We start from the raw sequence: 15,908 nt of genomic DNA, 5'->3' as shown, positions 1-15,908 counted from the left end.
TTTTTGGCTGTCACAATTCAGAGGGTTCTCTGGCCAGGGGCACTGATAAACAATCCTGATCCTACAATTTACAGGACAGCCACCCACGACAAAGAATTATCTGTGCCAAAATATCAATAGTGCTGAGTTTGAGAAATTATCCTTTTTATTGAGTGTATGTAGAATGAATTCATATAATGAGACTTATGGAAAGGTACTTAGAAGATTCCAACTAAAAAAGGAAAAAGCAAGGGTTATTTCTCTTCTCAAATTAGTGAAGGAAGTACGCATGTTTGGGGTAAGTCAGGTTGGAGATAGTCCTCAAGAATAATACTGAAGTTGTGAAAGGAAGTCATATGCATTTGACTATTATAATTCATATCTTTAAGGTTAGATCAAGTGATCTTCTGTCTCAAATTAGAATGGATATGGGGTATATTTTGTGAGTACCATAAATTGTAAGCTATAACTCTTGGAGTCAAAACTATTTGGGTGGTTAATTATTCTTCCATATTGAGTGAGACATTTAGGAAAGGTACCTGATCATGAGATTATTCTTAGAAATACATGTGGTGGTTAAGCACACTGTCCTGGCATTGTCACTTAATGTGAGATTTTAAGCAAGTTATTTACCTTTTGGTAAAATGGGGATGATAATCCCCTGAAGATTGTTTGGTAAAGATAAAGTAAAACAAGTTTTATAAAAAACCTTGCCTGGCACTTAGAAATCTCTGAGTAAATGATGGTGGTGATGGTAACGTTGGTGGTAATATCTCTTCTAAGTACAGCAAATATTTCTTATATGAATTATATTATTAGTAGTAGGAAAGAATCAACTAAAAAGCGAGAGAGTAGCGTCACTGAGCTTTAAAAGTCCATGGCTCCCACACTTAAGTTTTTTTTTTCCCTAAAATCTATTAATACAATTGGTTATCATGAATTTTTGAGTTCCAGTTCTCTAGACCTTGCTTATGTATGGCACAGTCCCCTAGTGTGCTGAATGTGAATAATTAATGATGGCTGAGTCATATATTTTATTTACTTTTTAGAGCGACAGAAAAGAATGCAGACAAAAATAAATGTTTATGTATTCATAACATTTGCTTCTAATTTTCCAATTTATATATACAGACTACAGATACTTACAGGGAAGGGATGAGGTTCTTCCTCACCTACACACAGTACATTGTTTTTTTTGTGGAATCCAGACACGATTTCTAATTTTAACAGGTACTCTCGAACTCTTACATATTTCATTAAGGCACATGTCATCCTTTCAAATATTCAAAAAGAAAATATTCCCCAATGTTAGGGAATTACATGGATGACAGTTATTTTATCTGTCTGTGAGATGGAAGTAGCTAACAATCTTTCCTGTGTCCCATAGTATTAAACAGTAATGCAGTTTGACCACATATACCATTGCTGTCTTCTGTTGACATGGAAAGGAGAGGAGGAAAGGAAGAGTTAATAGCACTTTTTAAATATCCCCTCATAGAATTGTTAGCGTGAATCCAGCAACTTATCATTTAGTAAGCTGACTGATTTTTCAAATATAAAAGTAAAGCAAACAATAAAAGTTACCCACATTCATACAGCAAAGCTAGAAATAGAGTATATGCTTCTTGCTTTCTTATCAACCAAAGACCTGTGAATTACAGAAAAACCACGTGTAAATACTTCAAAGGATTATGCCAAACACGTTTGAGTGTGTGTTTTTTAAAAGATTTAGTAGCTCCTTTAAAGCTCTAAGTAAAGCTGTTAGTCTGACTAATCATGTACCCCTGAAACCAATTAAATTTTTAGACTAGAGAAATGTTCTTCAAACACTTTTGAAAAAATAAGAGTTCCTTCCTAAAGCCAACACCTTTTAATTAACAAAATACTCAGAGCAAGCTGTGGTTTGCAATAGTACATTATACCTACTGTTAGCCATGCTACTATTTCAAGTGTGCCAAATTCAATTCATTTCAGCTATTTTGAGCTTGACTTCCATTGTTTAAAAATGGAAGGAAAAACCACAATTTTTGGTAGAACCATTTTGTTTTTCTAATGAATGTATAAGAAAGACATTATGCTACTATCATCCGTAGTCAGGCTATAAGAGGCACTCACTCGCTTTCTCTCCTCTCTCTCTCTCTCTCTCTCTGCACACACACACACACACACACACACAAACACACACACTCTGTGTGTATCTGTGTATCTATCCATCCATCTATCCACCTACCTACCTATATATCCCTCTGGCTTAATTGTATACATTTTAATACATGTAGTTCTGGCATGCAGTGATTGAGCAGGAAAGATGCCAGCATCTGTTGCTGGAGGGACGGTTAATAGAATGACACCAGAAAGACTATTTTCATTAATGACACTAAGCAGGAAGAGATGCTTCCTCCAACAGACTTAAGAATATCCTTGGTCTCTGAGGTGGATTAAAGAGGCTGAGATCTGAAGCAGCCAATCCCAGGTCTGCCTCCTTGTGATCCCAGATAGGCACCTAAAGCAAAGGACAGATGTACAGCAAAGATAGTCAGACTGAGGGAGGATTAAATGGCACAGGGAGAAAAGGACCCCACCAGCTGGAGGGGAAACCATTTCCCATGCTCCTTAGGGAAGAGAACTGGAGACACATCCCAGGACATCAAGTTGAAAATTCTGTGTAGCAGTTGATGTATCCTAACTCCTTACTTGATCAAGATTATGGGTTCAGACACTCTCAACAAATCCTCTTTCACTCTTAAAATATTGAGTTAACAGAAAACACCCTTAGAACGACCACTTATCCCTGCCTGACACTTAGAGTCAAGAATCTGTTGCTCAGACTGTGCAAAACCACTGGAACTGACCCCTTAAAGATCTGACCAACCTACATTTTGCATTTTTGGATGCTTTTATCTTTATCTAAAAAAATGATGTTCTTTTTTCCCCATTGTATCATGTTTTTAGAAAATATGCAAATCACCCAATTAGATAAAGTGTGAGTCAGTATGGTACACATAATAAAATAAGATAAATGTTCCCAAGACCTCAGAGCTTCTCTTTTGAAACACTTTGCTTAACAAAAAAGAAAAAAATGCATACGCACATGAATGTAGAGGTAAGTCTTTTTAGGAAAAATAAAATATTTTTAAATAGTGTTTTTCTGAATAGAATTGGCTGTAATAAAATTTGTGAAATAGATGGAAGATTAGTCTCTTTTTACTTTATGTTATAAAGTATACTACTTGAAACCCAGTTTCTGACTTTAGAATCCAGCTCTTAATTATTATCAGCTACCCTCTAGATACATGCAAAACAAAAACAAAAACAAAAACCTAGTAGTGGTACAAAATTTTGTTCTTCCAAGCGACAATTAGATTTAAGTAAAAATGTTAAAGACTACAAAGTGTTTAGGACCCAATTCTGTTCCTCATGGAGACTTTTTAGTTACACACTTATCCTGGTTCTCCAAAACCCACAGAAATTTAGAGTTGAGATTTGAAGAGGAAATGGAATTTTGTCTGGAGAAATGAGAGAAAAGTTTTTGAAAAGTATAGAGAGCATATGAAAGGACACAAGAGTGTGAAATGGCCTGTGCCAATTGGAGAATGCTGAATAGAGACTGAGGTGAGGGGGAGTCTGGGGAGAATGGAGGGAGAGGAAGCTGGAGTGTGGAGTCTGGTTCAGAGTACAGAGCTTAGAATGCCACACTAATGTAGAAAATGAGCCAGTAAACATTGTGTGAGTAGCAAAGTAAAAAGGAGAAGAAAAAAAACAACCATATAGTGTACCTATTAACTGTTAAAACAACAGTAGGAGGTGACTTACATATATCATGTCATAAAATCCTTACAGCAATTCCATGAGATTGGGACTATTTTTGCCATTACACAGGTGAAGACTGAGGCTCGAGATGTTCAGTTCAGTAAGCATGGTATAATCCCTTACCTCAAGATGCCTGCAGTCTCAGGGTAGATTACTTGTCCAAGATTGTATACCTAGGAAATAGTAAGGCCAATTGTCTCTGAAAGAAGTACTATTATAATTACCATTTTACAGAGGAGTAAATGGAGATTCAGAGAGGTTAAGTAACCTGTCTAAAGTTACAGAGGTAAGAAATGGCAGAGCAAGAATTCAAATCCAACAATTTGGCCCTGGAAAGTCTATTTTACATTCTGTTTCATGATCCAGGGTTCTTTCCAGCTTTTGCTCCTTTGATAGAAAAGTGTACTGGGGGGGTTGAAGGGAAAAACAAGTGAATTGGCTGGCTCTATTTTCTTCCTTTAATATTTGACCTTTCATTGTCTGGCCCAATCAGTGACTCCCCATTGTGAAAATAGCTAAAATGACTTAAATAGCAAGAGCCTACGCATGTTCTGTGTGCTAGCCTTCAAGAAACCGTTCTTACAGATTGTTAACTTTTAGTACTCACCATGGGTAGAAGGCCTCTAAAAAGGTTTACTAAAAAGTTTCCTATGTATTGGGCCGACCCCATGGCTCACTCGGGAGAGTGCGGCGCTGGGAGAGTGCGGCGCTGGGAGCGCAGCGGCGCTGGGAGCGCCAAGGCTGTGGGTTCGGATCCTATATAGGGATGGCTGGTGCGCTCACTGGCTGAGCACGGTGCGAGTGACTCCAAGCCAAGGGTTCCGATCCCCTTACCGGTCACAAAAAAAAAAAAAAAAAAAGTTTCCTATGTATAGACTTTTTTGTTTGTTTCATTCATTTATTCAGAGGACATCAATTGAGCACCTACTATATTTCAGGACCTGTGTGAGATGCAAGGGACAGAGCAGTGAGCAAGACATTCAGTTTTCCCTCCCTTTCCTAGAGTAGTGATGTTCTCAGAAGGTGAATGCTGGAGGAGAGGAGACCGGCAATGAACAGCCCAACTGATCTATAGGCGAGATCATGCACAGATGGCTGTCTCAACTCTCCTCTCCATCTGCTTCACATGATTTTTCTTTTTCTCCTCCCCCCCCCTTTTTTTTTTTGTGATCCTTTTTTCCTCATAGGAGAATTTTATGATATTATCATCCCAGTGTCATATTTGTACTTTTTAGTCATTTTGAATGTTTTTGAATCTCAGGCCTTTCAATAGACTTTCTTTCTTTTTTCAAAAGTATTTTCCAGAAAACGGTGGTCTGCGCATTGAATTCTCTGCATTCTCATCTTTCACTGTATTGAAATTTAGGATGATATGATCATTTCTACTTCATTAAGTACTTCTTTGTTGGTCAAAAGTCAATCTATAGAGGAAAAAAAAATCTCTGCTCTCATTTGAGGGTCAAATTTTCAATAGGTCAAGTTAAAAAAAAATTGTCTGACACTTCCCATAAACTTAAAACCCTCCCACACTGCTGTATGTTGCCTCAGTATCCATTGTGTATCATTTTTAAGAACAGACTCTGTTTTCCAGTCAGCCAGGCATTCTGCAGTTAGCTCCCGCTAATTAATTTAGCTCTCTTTTCATCCCCACCCTTGAATCCCCTCAGGGGATTCAGCTCCTCTCCTGGAATCCCTTTTAAGATGTGTAGATCTTATTTGCTCCCATGCTTCCTTCTGGACCCAAGATGCTGTTTCTGTTTCAGGTTATGTTTCATTCTTTCCAGAAAGAGCCTCAGAGTAGTGAGATAGCTTCAAGAAACCAAATTTCTTCTTTATTGCCTTGGTATTATGGTTCTGTCATTACTTGTGGACATTAGTTTTTCATTCTATCTGACACCTCAAACCCTTTTTTTCTTTCTTCCTTGTTCAAGAGTAGTTCTTCCATCCTGTAGGAACCTCTTGGCGTACCTGAGAAGCTTGAGTGAGGAGAAGCATTCCTCCATTCCGCTCTTTTTCTCTAATGAGGAAACAAACCTTAAAAGCACAAACAGTAATACAGCCATAAAAATTAATGTATGGCCACCTCAGAATGGAAATCCAACATGGCACTTTTTCTTCATGTTTCTAAATGGTCCCTTTGCTGTGCATCCTTCTGAGGTCTTTCATTGAGATGTTGTCTTTTGCAGCTTTCCCTGAAAGCTTCTCTTCTGACCTACATTGTCCATGCTACCAGTCTCCTGGTTATATTATGCTCCTGAGGCGATTGTCTATAAGCTAGATTAGGCATTCCTCTCTCTCACCACTCACCTCCAATAACCCAGGTGTTTTTACTCCAGGACTTCTGATTTTTTTTTTCTTTTTCTTTGGGAAGTCTCTAGTCCAAAGGACTTTGGATCTTAACCATCATCATGTGCTGTCTTACACTACAATGTTCAACACTATTACTGTTAACTTAAGATTTTTTAATGACCTTGAAACGGTGTTTCATGTCCAAATAGAAAAACTTTACAAGCTCTCATTTTCCAAAAGTAGGGTACCTTGGTTTTACTTCACTGCTAGCTACTTTATTATCAATGTGAAAGAAAAAAAATAGGATAAATTTCTCCCAGTGTAAAATACAGAGCTAAGACAAGAACATTTCATTGGCTTTGATTTCCCTAGGGTGCACCTCTAAAGTAATTTACTTCCTATTCAAGTAATTAGTAAGTCAGAAATAAGATCTTATTCAATCTTTAGTTTTGCCTTTTTTTTTCCTTGAATGAAAAAAATAAATAAAACTTTTTCACCTGGCAAGGTGTGACTACTTTTGTTTTCTTTATCAATTACACAATCTATATAATTGTTACTGAAAAGGATTATTTAAAGTAAATTATTTGTCCAGGCATGAGAATAAGCAAAATCATTTTGAAATATTCTTAAATGCATATTAATGAAAAGTTTGAATTTCCTATCATGTATTACTAAATAAAGTATCTGCATTGTTAGAAAAAGACATATAATGTCATAAATAAGAGTTTGGCTCAAATTGTTGCCCTTCAATTAAAGTCACTTTATTGTTACTGAAATTGGTTCTTTAGTTTGCGTTTCTAATTTTCCTTTTTTTTTTTTCTTTTCTCCCTTTTTGCAAAAAAAAAAAAAAAAAAAAAAAAATTAGCTCCTAGTCAGACTGTTACTCTGGTGACACAACCTGTGGTTGCCAAGGAAACTGCCATCTCCAAACTAGAAATGCCATCTTCCTTGCTGTTGGAGGTACCTGCTCTGGCAGATTTCAACCGGGCTTGGACAGAACTTACTGACTGGCTTTCTCTGCTTGATCAAGTTATAAAATCACAGAGGGTGATGGTGGGTGATCTTGAAGACATCAACGAGATGATCATCAAGCAGAAGGTACGGGGAAAAAAGATAAAAATTGGAAGAGGTTTTTCTTTAAAGTAAAGATTTTTCACTGATCAGTTCACTCTCCTAGACCATTTTCCACCAGTTTTAAGGCAGCTTTTCTCTGTCAGTAAGCACACTACTCTGTACTCTATTCAGTCTAAGTATGATCAAGGATATGAATCAAAGCAATCACCTACAGTAGTCATAAATTTTAAAAAAATTAAAAATGCAAAGGAAAAAAAGCATAAGTCTTACAAGTATAGTTCACTTAGTTAATCTCATAAAGGACTAGTATTTTAAAAATCTATTTAATACCAAATAAATAGCCAAATTAAGCTATTTACATTTAAACTGTTTGTGTTGGCACTATGCAGCCATAATGTATTGCAGAATCAAATATAATAATCTGGGAATTGGTTATTATCTACTCCTCTGAGTTATCTGTGCCAATTTTCCTCCTCCAATGATAAGAATAATTAGGAGTTAGCTATAAATTAAAAAAAGAAAAGTAACAAAACATAAGATACTTTAAAATGCCCTAGATCTTAAAATTGATATTTATGCAATGTTTATTTGACCGTATTCAAATAAACATGTTTTTCATATAAATACTGCATTTGTCAGCCTCATTAGGATCCATTTGGTAAAATTATGACTTCAGCTAGAAACATGAGCATACATTGGTTTACCTAGCTAGAATTAATATACTATACAATTGTCCCTCGGTATCCTGGATTGGTTCCAGAAACCACTCGGATACCAAAATCCATGGAAGCTCAATTTCCTTATATAAAATGGTGTAGTTTTTGCATATAACCTGCACATATCCTCCTGTATACTTTGTCATCTCTAAATTACTTATAATACCTAATACAGTGTAAATACTGTGCAATTAGTTGTTGTACTATATTGTTGAGGGAGGCGCAACCATCATAGGCCTAACTACATTTTCAATCCACGTTTGGTTGAACCCTCTGTGAACCTTCTGAGGATATGGAAGGCTGACTGTATATCTTTTATATTTTTTAATGGATCAGAAAAGTAACCGAAAGTTATATACACTATAATTATTTCACTTGTAAAAGTTTTCAAGACTTTCTAAAGAAATAGTAAATTGTTCTGAATGTTTTTAGATGTTACAGAACTACCTTTTGAAAAACAAAGAGTGGAGCAGACAAAGGGGTATTTCTTTTGAAATCAACTTCAGCAATTCAGTAGAAGTGAAAATAATTTGATAGTAAACAATCTGCTTTTAAAGTACGTTGAGCTGAAACTTAGAGGACTTGAAATCAGTGGCCTTTCTTTGTCATTTGCAAATTACATAATTGTGGTCAAGTCATCCTCTGGATCTTGGTTTCCTTTTCTGGGTGTAGAGCACACAGAATACACATTCACATTCACCATAGTGATGGATATGTGTGTATATAAAAATATGTAAATATTTTATATATATGAAATATTTACAGCCATGTTTTTCGGAAAAAGCAACTGAGGCTCCTAAGTGTCACACTACCAGTAAGTAGCAGTCAAGAATTCAAATCCAAGTCTGTTTGATTCCCAAGTCTGTGTTCTTACTTACTACAAATACTGCCTACAAGCAATAACTGTAACTGAGTTACCATTTAGTCATGTATATATATGTGTAGTCTATGTCAGACATTATGCTGAGCATTTTATACTTGACGTGTGCTGATACACACAGAAAGAAGACGTACATTTTTTCACAATATTATTATTGAGTTATATTAATACTCTTCTTTACCAAAAGAGGCAGTATGTTACAATGTTTAAAGCATGAGCTTTGCGATAAGATTCTCTGGGTTCACAGCTTGGCTTTGTTACTACAGTTGCGTGACTTTTGGTAAGTTTTTCAGCCTCCCTGAACCTGAGTTCATCTATCTGTAAAGTGTGGATAATTATACTATCTGCCTTGCAGGTTGTCATGAGGATTAAATTAGATAGTACATAAAAAATGTTTCCACCTTTCATTGCTTACTGTGAGTATTCAACAAATGTTAGTAATTAATATTAGGTTCTACAGCAAACTCTTGAAATCCTTCTACTCATCGCATTTGTATGGTACAAACCATATGTCACATAATAATATTATATGAGAACGAGAGCTTGTTTCCACATCTGAACCCTATTCTGCCATTGACATTACAGCCTCATGTAGGAGTCACTTGATATTAGAGTGAGAAAGAAAATCTACACTCTTTTGTGAGTGGTTGTAAGCCTAGACTTTAGGGAAGTCATTGATATGCTCAGTTGCCTTCAGAGTTCTATACATAAATTTGTCTTCTCAGAGAGAACTACTAACCTGATTTCCCATCACAGAGATAGTCCCTACATACAGGTCCAAAATTACTTTAAAGGAGAAGTTCAAGAGACATGGCTGGGGCCATAGAAAATCAGAAACTATAAAATTTTTAAAAATAAATTTTATAATATTTATAAATATGCATTTGTAAATATAATAGGAGATATATATGTGCATATACACATATATATGTATATAATCCAGTTTCCCTTTTTTTGTTAAATAGTGGGGATATTTTGCCTGCTTCTTCTTCTCATATTAAAAAATAATTTATAAAGGCATTGTTAGTTTTTGTCTTTTATAGCTTTAATCACTAAATAGTCAGTAAAATGGTCCTAAATGATCATTAAGCAAATGTGTGTGCATGGGTTTAGGGGACAAGAAGGAGAGATAAGATTGGGAATGATTTCATTATACTATCAGGAAATAAATATTTCCTTTATGTGAAATTTTAAATAAAACAATCCCAACTTTGTTATTTCATGTGTAATAGACAATGTTCTGAAAGGGCCATATAAACTATAAAAACTCTATCAACACCTATTCATTTATTATTTTAATAAACTTTCATTGAGCAGCTAGTAAGTGTCTGGGAAATATTAAGTTGGACAAGATAGGAATGTACAGGTTAAGAAGTCAAAGGAAAAGAACAATAACATTATGAGATAAATTTTAGAATAATAGCTAGCACATATTTAGCACTAATGATATGCCAATCACTGATCTAAGTTCTTCACGTGTATTACTTCACGCTCACAACAGCACTGTGAGATAGATACTAAGGTACAATAAGGTTAAATAACCTGTCCAAGGACAAGAAGGAAAGAGACAGTGATGGGGTTTGGACCCAAGCAGTCTGATTTCAGAGTACCCACCCTTAAACATCATGGTTTTCTACTTCCTTGGGCATGTTTGAGTAATGCTCTAGGGACTTACTTCAATAAAAACTAAGTCAAGAAAGAGAACAGGTGGTACAAAGAGCTTCCTGAAGAAGATAAAACTTAAGTCGAGCATTAAAAAACAAGATAGAATGAACCAGCTAGATAAAATGAGAAGGGCAATCCAGGCACAGGGAACAGACTGTGCTTTTGACTGAGGTGGCAAACAACATAGTATGTTATAGGAAATGTGATTCCATATGGCTGATATTAAGGATATATGATGAGGAAGAAATTGATGAGGTTGAACAGAGAGAAGTGGGGCTAAATAATGGGGAGTCTTCCTTGCCATACTGGGGAGTTTTGATGATGGTCTATATGCACTGGCAGCCCTTAAAGAGTTTTAAACAGGAAATTAAAATAACCAAATGTAGTTTAATTGTCTATCCGGTAGGGTTCTCTGGATACAAGCAACAGAAATCATTCTTTGATTAAATGAAGCAGAAAGTAAATTTGCTGGAATTATCATGAAAGCAATGGAGCAGAACTTAGAAAAAAAGGGATTTGAGCATGCCTGGGCATCTGGTTAGCAGGAACTGTTCAAGTCTCATTGGGATACTCTCTTTTCTTCATGCTGTATAACTCTGCTCAAAATTTAAAGTCCTGACAGAGAGTCCAGTTGACCCTGCTTGGGTCACATACTCATCTCTTAGAGGAGAGCAGAGAACTTTGATTTAAAGCCCTCTTCTTTCAAAGTCCCTCACAATTAGAGAAAATAATTTCCTCCAAGAAATTGGAGTCTGTTTACAATGAAAGAGGGAAAGGATGCTGAGCAGCCAATAAACAATAAATGTCCACTGAAGTCAGGCAAGAATATGTAGAATAGGATGGAGGACCAAGCAAATAAAGAAGCACATTTGCAGGAGGTAATTATCATGATCTAAGTAACAGGTTCATTTACTTCAACTTTGCAGCATGAAGACCTGAAATAAAGACCATTTGTAACATCAGTACCCCAAATACAAGTGTGTTTTACCTTTATACATACAACAGTTGGTTCTCAATAAATGTAGATTGCTTGATGGATAATGTGAATGAAATGCGATTAGGAAGCTCCATTTTAACAGAGATTGGAGTTTGGGGATTATAACTGTAACTGCAAAGCAGCAGAAGTTAGGTAAGGTGACATGACAAGACATTTTATGACTCAAGGAGAAGTTAGTTTTGAATTTGTGAGATTCGGATCAAACCTTAGCCATGTAATAATTGAAATATTGACCCAGAAAGGGTATAAGGACATGGCATATGAATAAGCTAGCCTTTTAGTAGCTCAAGAGTTTGAATTTAAAAGTTATATATTTGGCAAAATGCTTCTGTTCTCCTTTAGCATAAGTTGTTTAAATTCTTATTTTAGAAAAGGGGAGGCTGTTACCATTTTGAAATGCAAATAATTTTTACTAAGTAAATCATATTAAGCAATAGAAAATGGAAGTTAAAATTACAACTTTATTTTTTTAAAAATATTTTAAAATATACTCATTTTAAAAATTAAGCAGCTCTATTGCTTAATTTTAGAATGTAGAAAATATAGCATTATCTTTTAGAAGCATAGAGATGTGAAATATGCAAATTAAGCCTTTAAAAGCAAAACATACATGAAGCTCAAAGTTTATTTTTTAGAATTGTGAATTAATTGCAGAATATGGCTTGTAATTTATAGTTTAGTGTCAGAGAAATCCGATTAAGAAATGCTTTCTATTTCATCATATGTTTAAGTAATTGCTCTGAAACAAAATTGTTTTGACAATGATTAGCAGTTTTTCCCTGACTTCCTCTATCAGATGAAGGGCAAGATATGTCTAGACGTTTTCTCTGAAAGTGATTATTAAATCTGATCCTTAGGGAAAGGAAGAGGGAAGAAGGGAAGGAGAGAGGAGGAAAAGGAAGTAGGAGAGAAAGGGGGGATGAGAGGAAGGAAGGAAGGAGGGAAGAAATAAAGGAAGGGAGGAAGGAAAGAAGGAAGGAAGAAAAATTAAAGAGGCAAAAATAAGGAGGGGGAAAGGAGGAAAAGAGGAAAGGAAGGAGGAATGGAGGGAAAGATGTAGGGGGGAGAGAGAGGTGAGTGAGAAATTTGGGGAGAGGTTTGCAGCAGTGGAGAATAGTGTTGCTGTCAACAAATAGGATTTAGGTGGCCATATGATATTGTCAGGTTTGTTTGTATACACTATTGGTGTCTGATTGCCTATGCTTAACTGTAGTCTTCTTCAAGTCGTTTTGGCCAGGTGTTCAGGGTAATTTACCACTAAATCTGAACCATCTCGCTTATATTGAATAAGGAATTGAATTGGCAAAAGCGTTTTTTCCTCTAATAATAAGACCTCTCCAATTTCGGGTAGAGACAAACTGGACAATCTGGACAAGATTCATTTTTAACTACACATTAAACCATTACCTGGGAGATTTCATTATCCAAAGATTGAATGAGCAGTTTTAGTGGGTACAGTGTATATTTCAATGGGAAATAATTACTTGGATAGGTTAAGTTAGTTGTTGTTATTAACATCAAAGTCCTTAATAAAAATGATATTATTTTTAAACTCTGGCTATATCCAAACAAAAAGTATTTGAATGGCTCCAGAATTATTCTGATTATATCTTTTGTTGAATAAATTCATCTAAAATCTGATGACAAATGAACTTACCTAGCATGGCCCTAGAAGAACTGGTGGAACAATGTAAGGGAACAAATGGCATTGATTGTTTAAATTAAAAACAAGAGTGTTTCTTGGTTTTTTTCTATTGTCATGAACCTAGCAGAAAGTGGATATTACAAATGGTTTGCCTTATTCCACAAACGAGAAAAGTTACAATTTGCTTAATTGGTCTAAGATCACTTAATAAACATAATAGTTCTAACATAAATCCAGACCTCTTGGGAATAAATAATGTTTCTTATGTACTTCTTTTTTTCCCTCTGATCCCCTCACTATTTACACAACTCCTCATTTCTCCACCAAAATTATAACAAAATGAACAAAATACTGTTTATCTCCACGGGCATCTGATGGATTTCACAAGTTAAGTGACAGCCATCTTAGAGTGAGGGGATTCATTATGTTGTTTTTCTCTTTTATCAAACTATCCAGCCCTTATCATCTCATCAGTTCATTCCGCATAACTTTCTTTAAGAATCACCACACCTGAGTGTGCTGTCTTTCCATATGTAGATGTGTGTTGCATTCTACAAAGAATAATGCTGTAATCTGTTTGGTTGAAGATATTTGCAAATTTTGTTTTTCAGTTATCTTCCAACAAATGTACATATCTCCAGGAGACAGCTCATTACCCCGTGGATCACTACTCCACATTCACACAATTTTTTTCCTTACTTAATGGAAGCTAAATTCACTATTATCATCACCGAAGGATATAAGATATGTCAGTGTCAGTAATGTAACTTATTTTATACTCTGTAGCCATGACAAAAAAATAAACTCCCCTTAAGTAAAAAGGCCATAGAGCTGCAAACACACACACATAAAACCCCATTTTCTAAGTCTTACAATAACACTTTCATGGAAAATTGTATCATATACTTTTTTTGCTTAAAGATGAACATAAGATATATACTAAGCCACATATTTCCATCATGAATGGAAATGCATATCTGATTACATTTCAATTCAATTCACTGTAAAATTTTCTGTCAAAATCTTATCAAGCAAAACTGAACCACAGTATTTACATGACTTCTGATAAAAGCCAGTATAATGTGTTTTCAATGAAATACCAGTGGGATGCTGATAAGGAAGTTTATGTTTGTCATTGTTTATAAATAGTGAATTCTGCTTACAAATTTCCTTCCTTGAGTCTAGTTAGGGTTCCTTTATATTAAATGACTTTTATTATTTTCATAGGAATACCTAAAATCCGAGGTCCTCTCTAACTCTTTTACAAGAAGTCAGTATGTTTCTTTAAACTTTTTAAATGCTGTAAAATGTTATTATACCCTAAATTTTAGTACCTGCCTTTTGGGCTTTATATTTCACCATAACTTTGGGTCCTTAAAGTCTATAATTGAAATTACAGTGTGTTATAATGTAAGTTCTTATTTTTAATCTTAAAATTAGGATAATGTTAGCTAATGTTAATGTTTGGTATGTGGTTGTTTTTCTTTCATTCCTTCATTCAGCAAATTGTCTTTGAAAACCCATGTTAGAATGCACTATAGAGACAGTAGGGGACTCTAGGAAATGAGGTTGGAAAGAGACAGTGGAGTAAGAGTTTGGATTTTATTTTCTTGGGTATGATAATGAATAATAGAGAATGAAATAAGGAGTGATCACACATCACTATTAGTAAAACTGTTTCTGCACATTTATCCACACTTGTCTGTATGCGATTACTTGTGTTAAAGTGATAAATATAATTAGCATATACATAAAGTAGATATTTTTAACAGTCTGCAATTAAATTAAATACTTTTAATATTTTCTTTCCTCTCTCAAATGCCTACTTTGAAGACTCCTAAGTTAAAGTGTCACACAAACATACTGACTAAATTTTAAGGGCTTTTAGTATAAGACTAATTTTTTATTCATCTGTTATTTATTGAACCCTTACTGGTGAAAGGCATCAGTGTTATATGCTTTGGGGATTGAAAATAAGAAGGGCATAGGCTCCAATTTAAGAGTGTATCTTCAATAAGGGAGACATTAAAGGCAGAGAATAGTCATTGCCACAAGAGAAAAAAGTGTTATGGTATGTTCAATCATATACACATTAAAATGAATGAATGAATCAATCGATTGTGATTTATTTTCTTCCTCTAAACAGGTGCCTGCCTTTTTCATATAGAAGAAAATTAAGCCGTATTTCTCTTTTATTCAGTAATCTGGGAGTGAAAGTTGATTTTTGCATGTTTTAATGTTCTAAATTTTCATAAACTAAGCTAATGAATCAGTAAGTTTAAAGGTGGTCATAGATGCATTGTTTTTGAAAGAGAAGCAGTAGGATTTGACCGTGTTCTTGTGATCATTTATGAATTTGCTAAAAATAGTACCAGGGTTTCTACAGTTCTTTGAATAATTTTCTTACTAAATTTATAAAAGTAACTTTGAATCTAAGTTTAGTAATTCATACATGCTTCCGGATCCCCTTATCTTTGTATTTTATATTCTGTGTAAATAAGTAGAATCATATTCAAGAGTTATATGTCTTCTATGATTTATTCAAGGAAACAATATATTTGGTATTATTTATCTCAAGAATAGAAATGTTTTGGTTTATCTGACATATTCTCCCTTCAATTATGAAAGCAGAATAAACGTTGTAATGATAAACTTAACCCCCTACCTCATACTGATTTGATCTATGTTCAACTCTAGGATTATTTTTAAACCCTCCTACTAGAAATAAGAAAAAAATAAATCCATACAGAAAGTTTGGGGCAAAAGCGTACAGATAAATTGAGTTGATTCTGTACATAAGAAAGTGGAGAAAAGAGAATAATTTACACTTAACTCCTTCATGCTTTTTTCCTA

At 34.8% G+C, this 15,908-nt stretch overlaps 1 protein-coding gene across 2 annotated transcripts in view; it reads left to right on the top strand.

The window, feature by feature from the left end:
* The window catches only part of DMD (dystrophin), a 2,107,999-nt gene that overhangs the window by 1,452,572 nt on the left and 639,519 nt on the right, over positions 1-15,908 (top strand). For both annotated transcript variants that reach the window (XM_063083086.1, XM_063083084.1), the window contains exon 51: positions 6,944-7,176. In XM_063083086.1, coding sequence (XP_062939156.1) covers positions 6,944-7,176 — 233 coding nt within the window. The remainder of the gene's footprint in view (positions 1-6,943; positions 7,177-15,908) is intronic.

This window comes from Cynocephalus volans, chromosome X, assembly GCF_027409185.1.
Source record: "Cynocephalus volans isolate mCynVol1 chromosome X, mCynVol1.pri, whole genome shotgun sequence".
NCBI lineage: Eukaryota > Metazoa > Chordata > Mammalia > Dermoptera > Cynocephalidae > Cynocephalus > Cynocephalus volans.
This window is presented reverse-complemented; position numbering and strand designations above follow the sequence as displayed.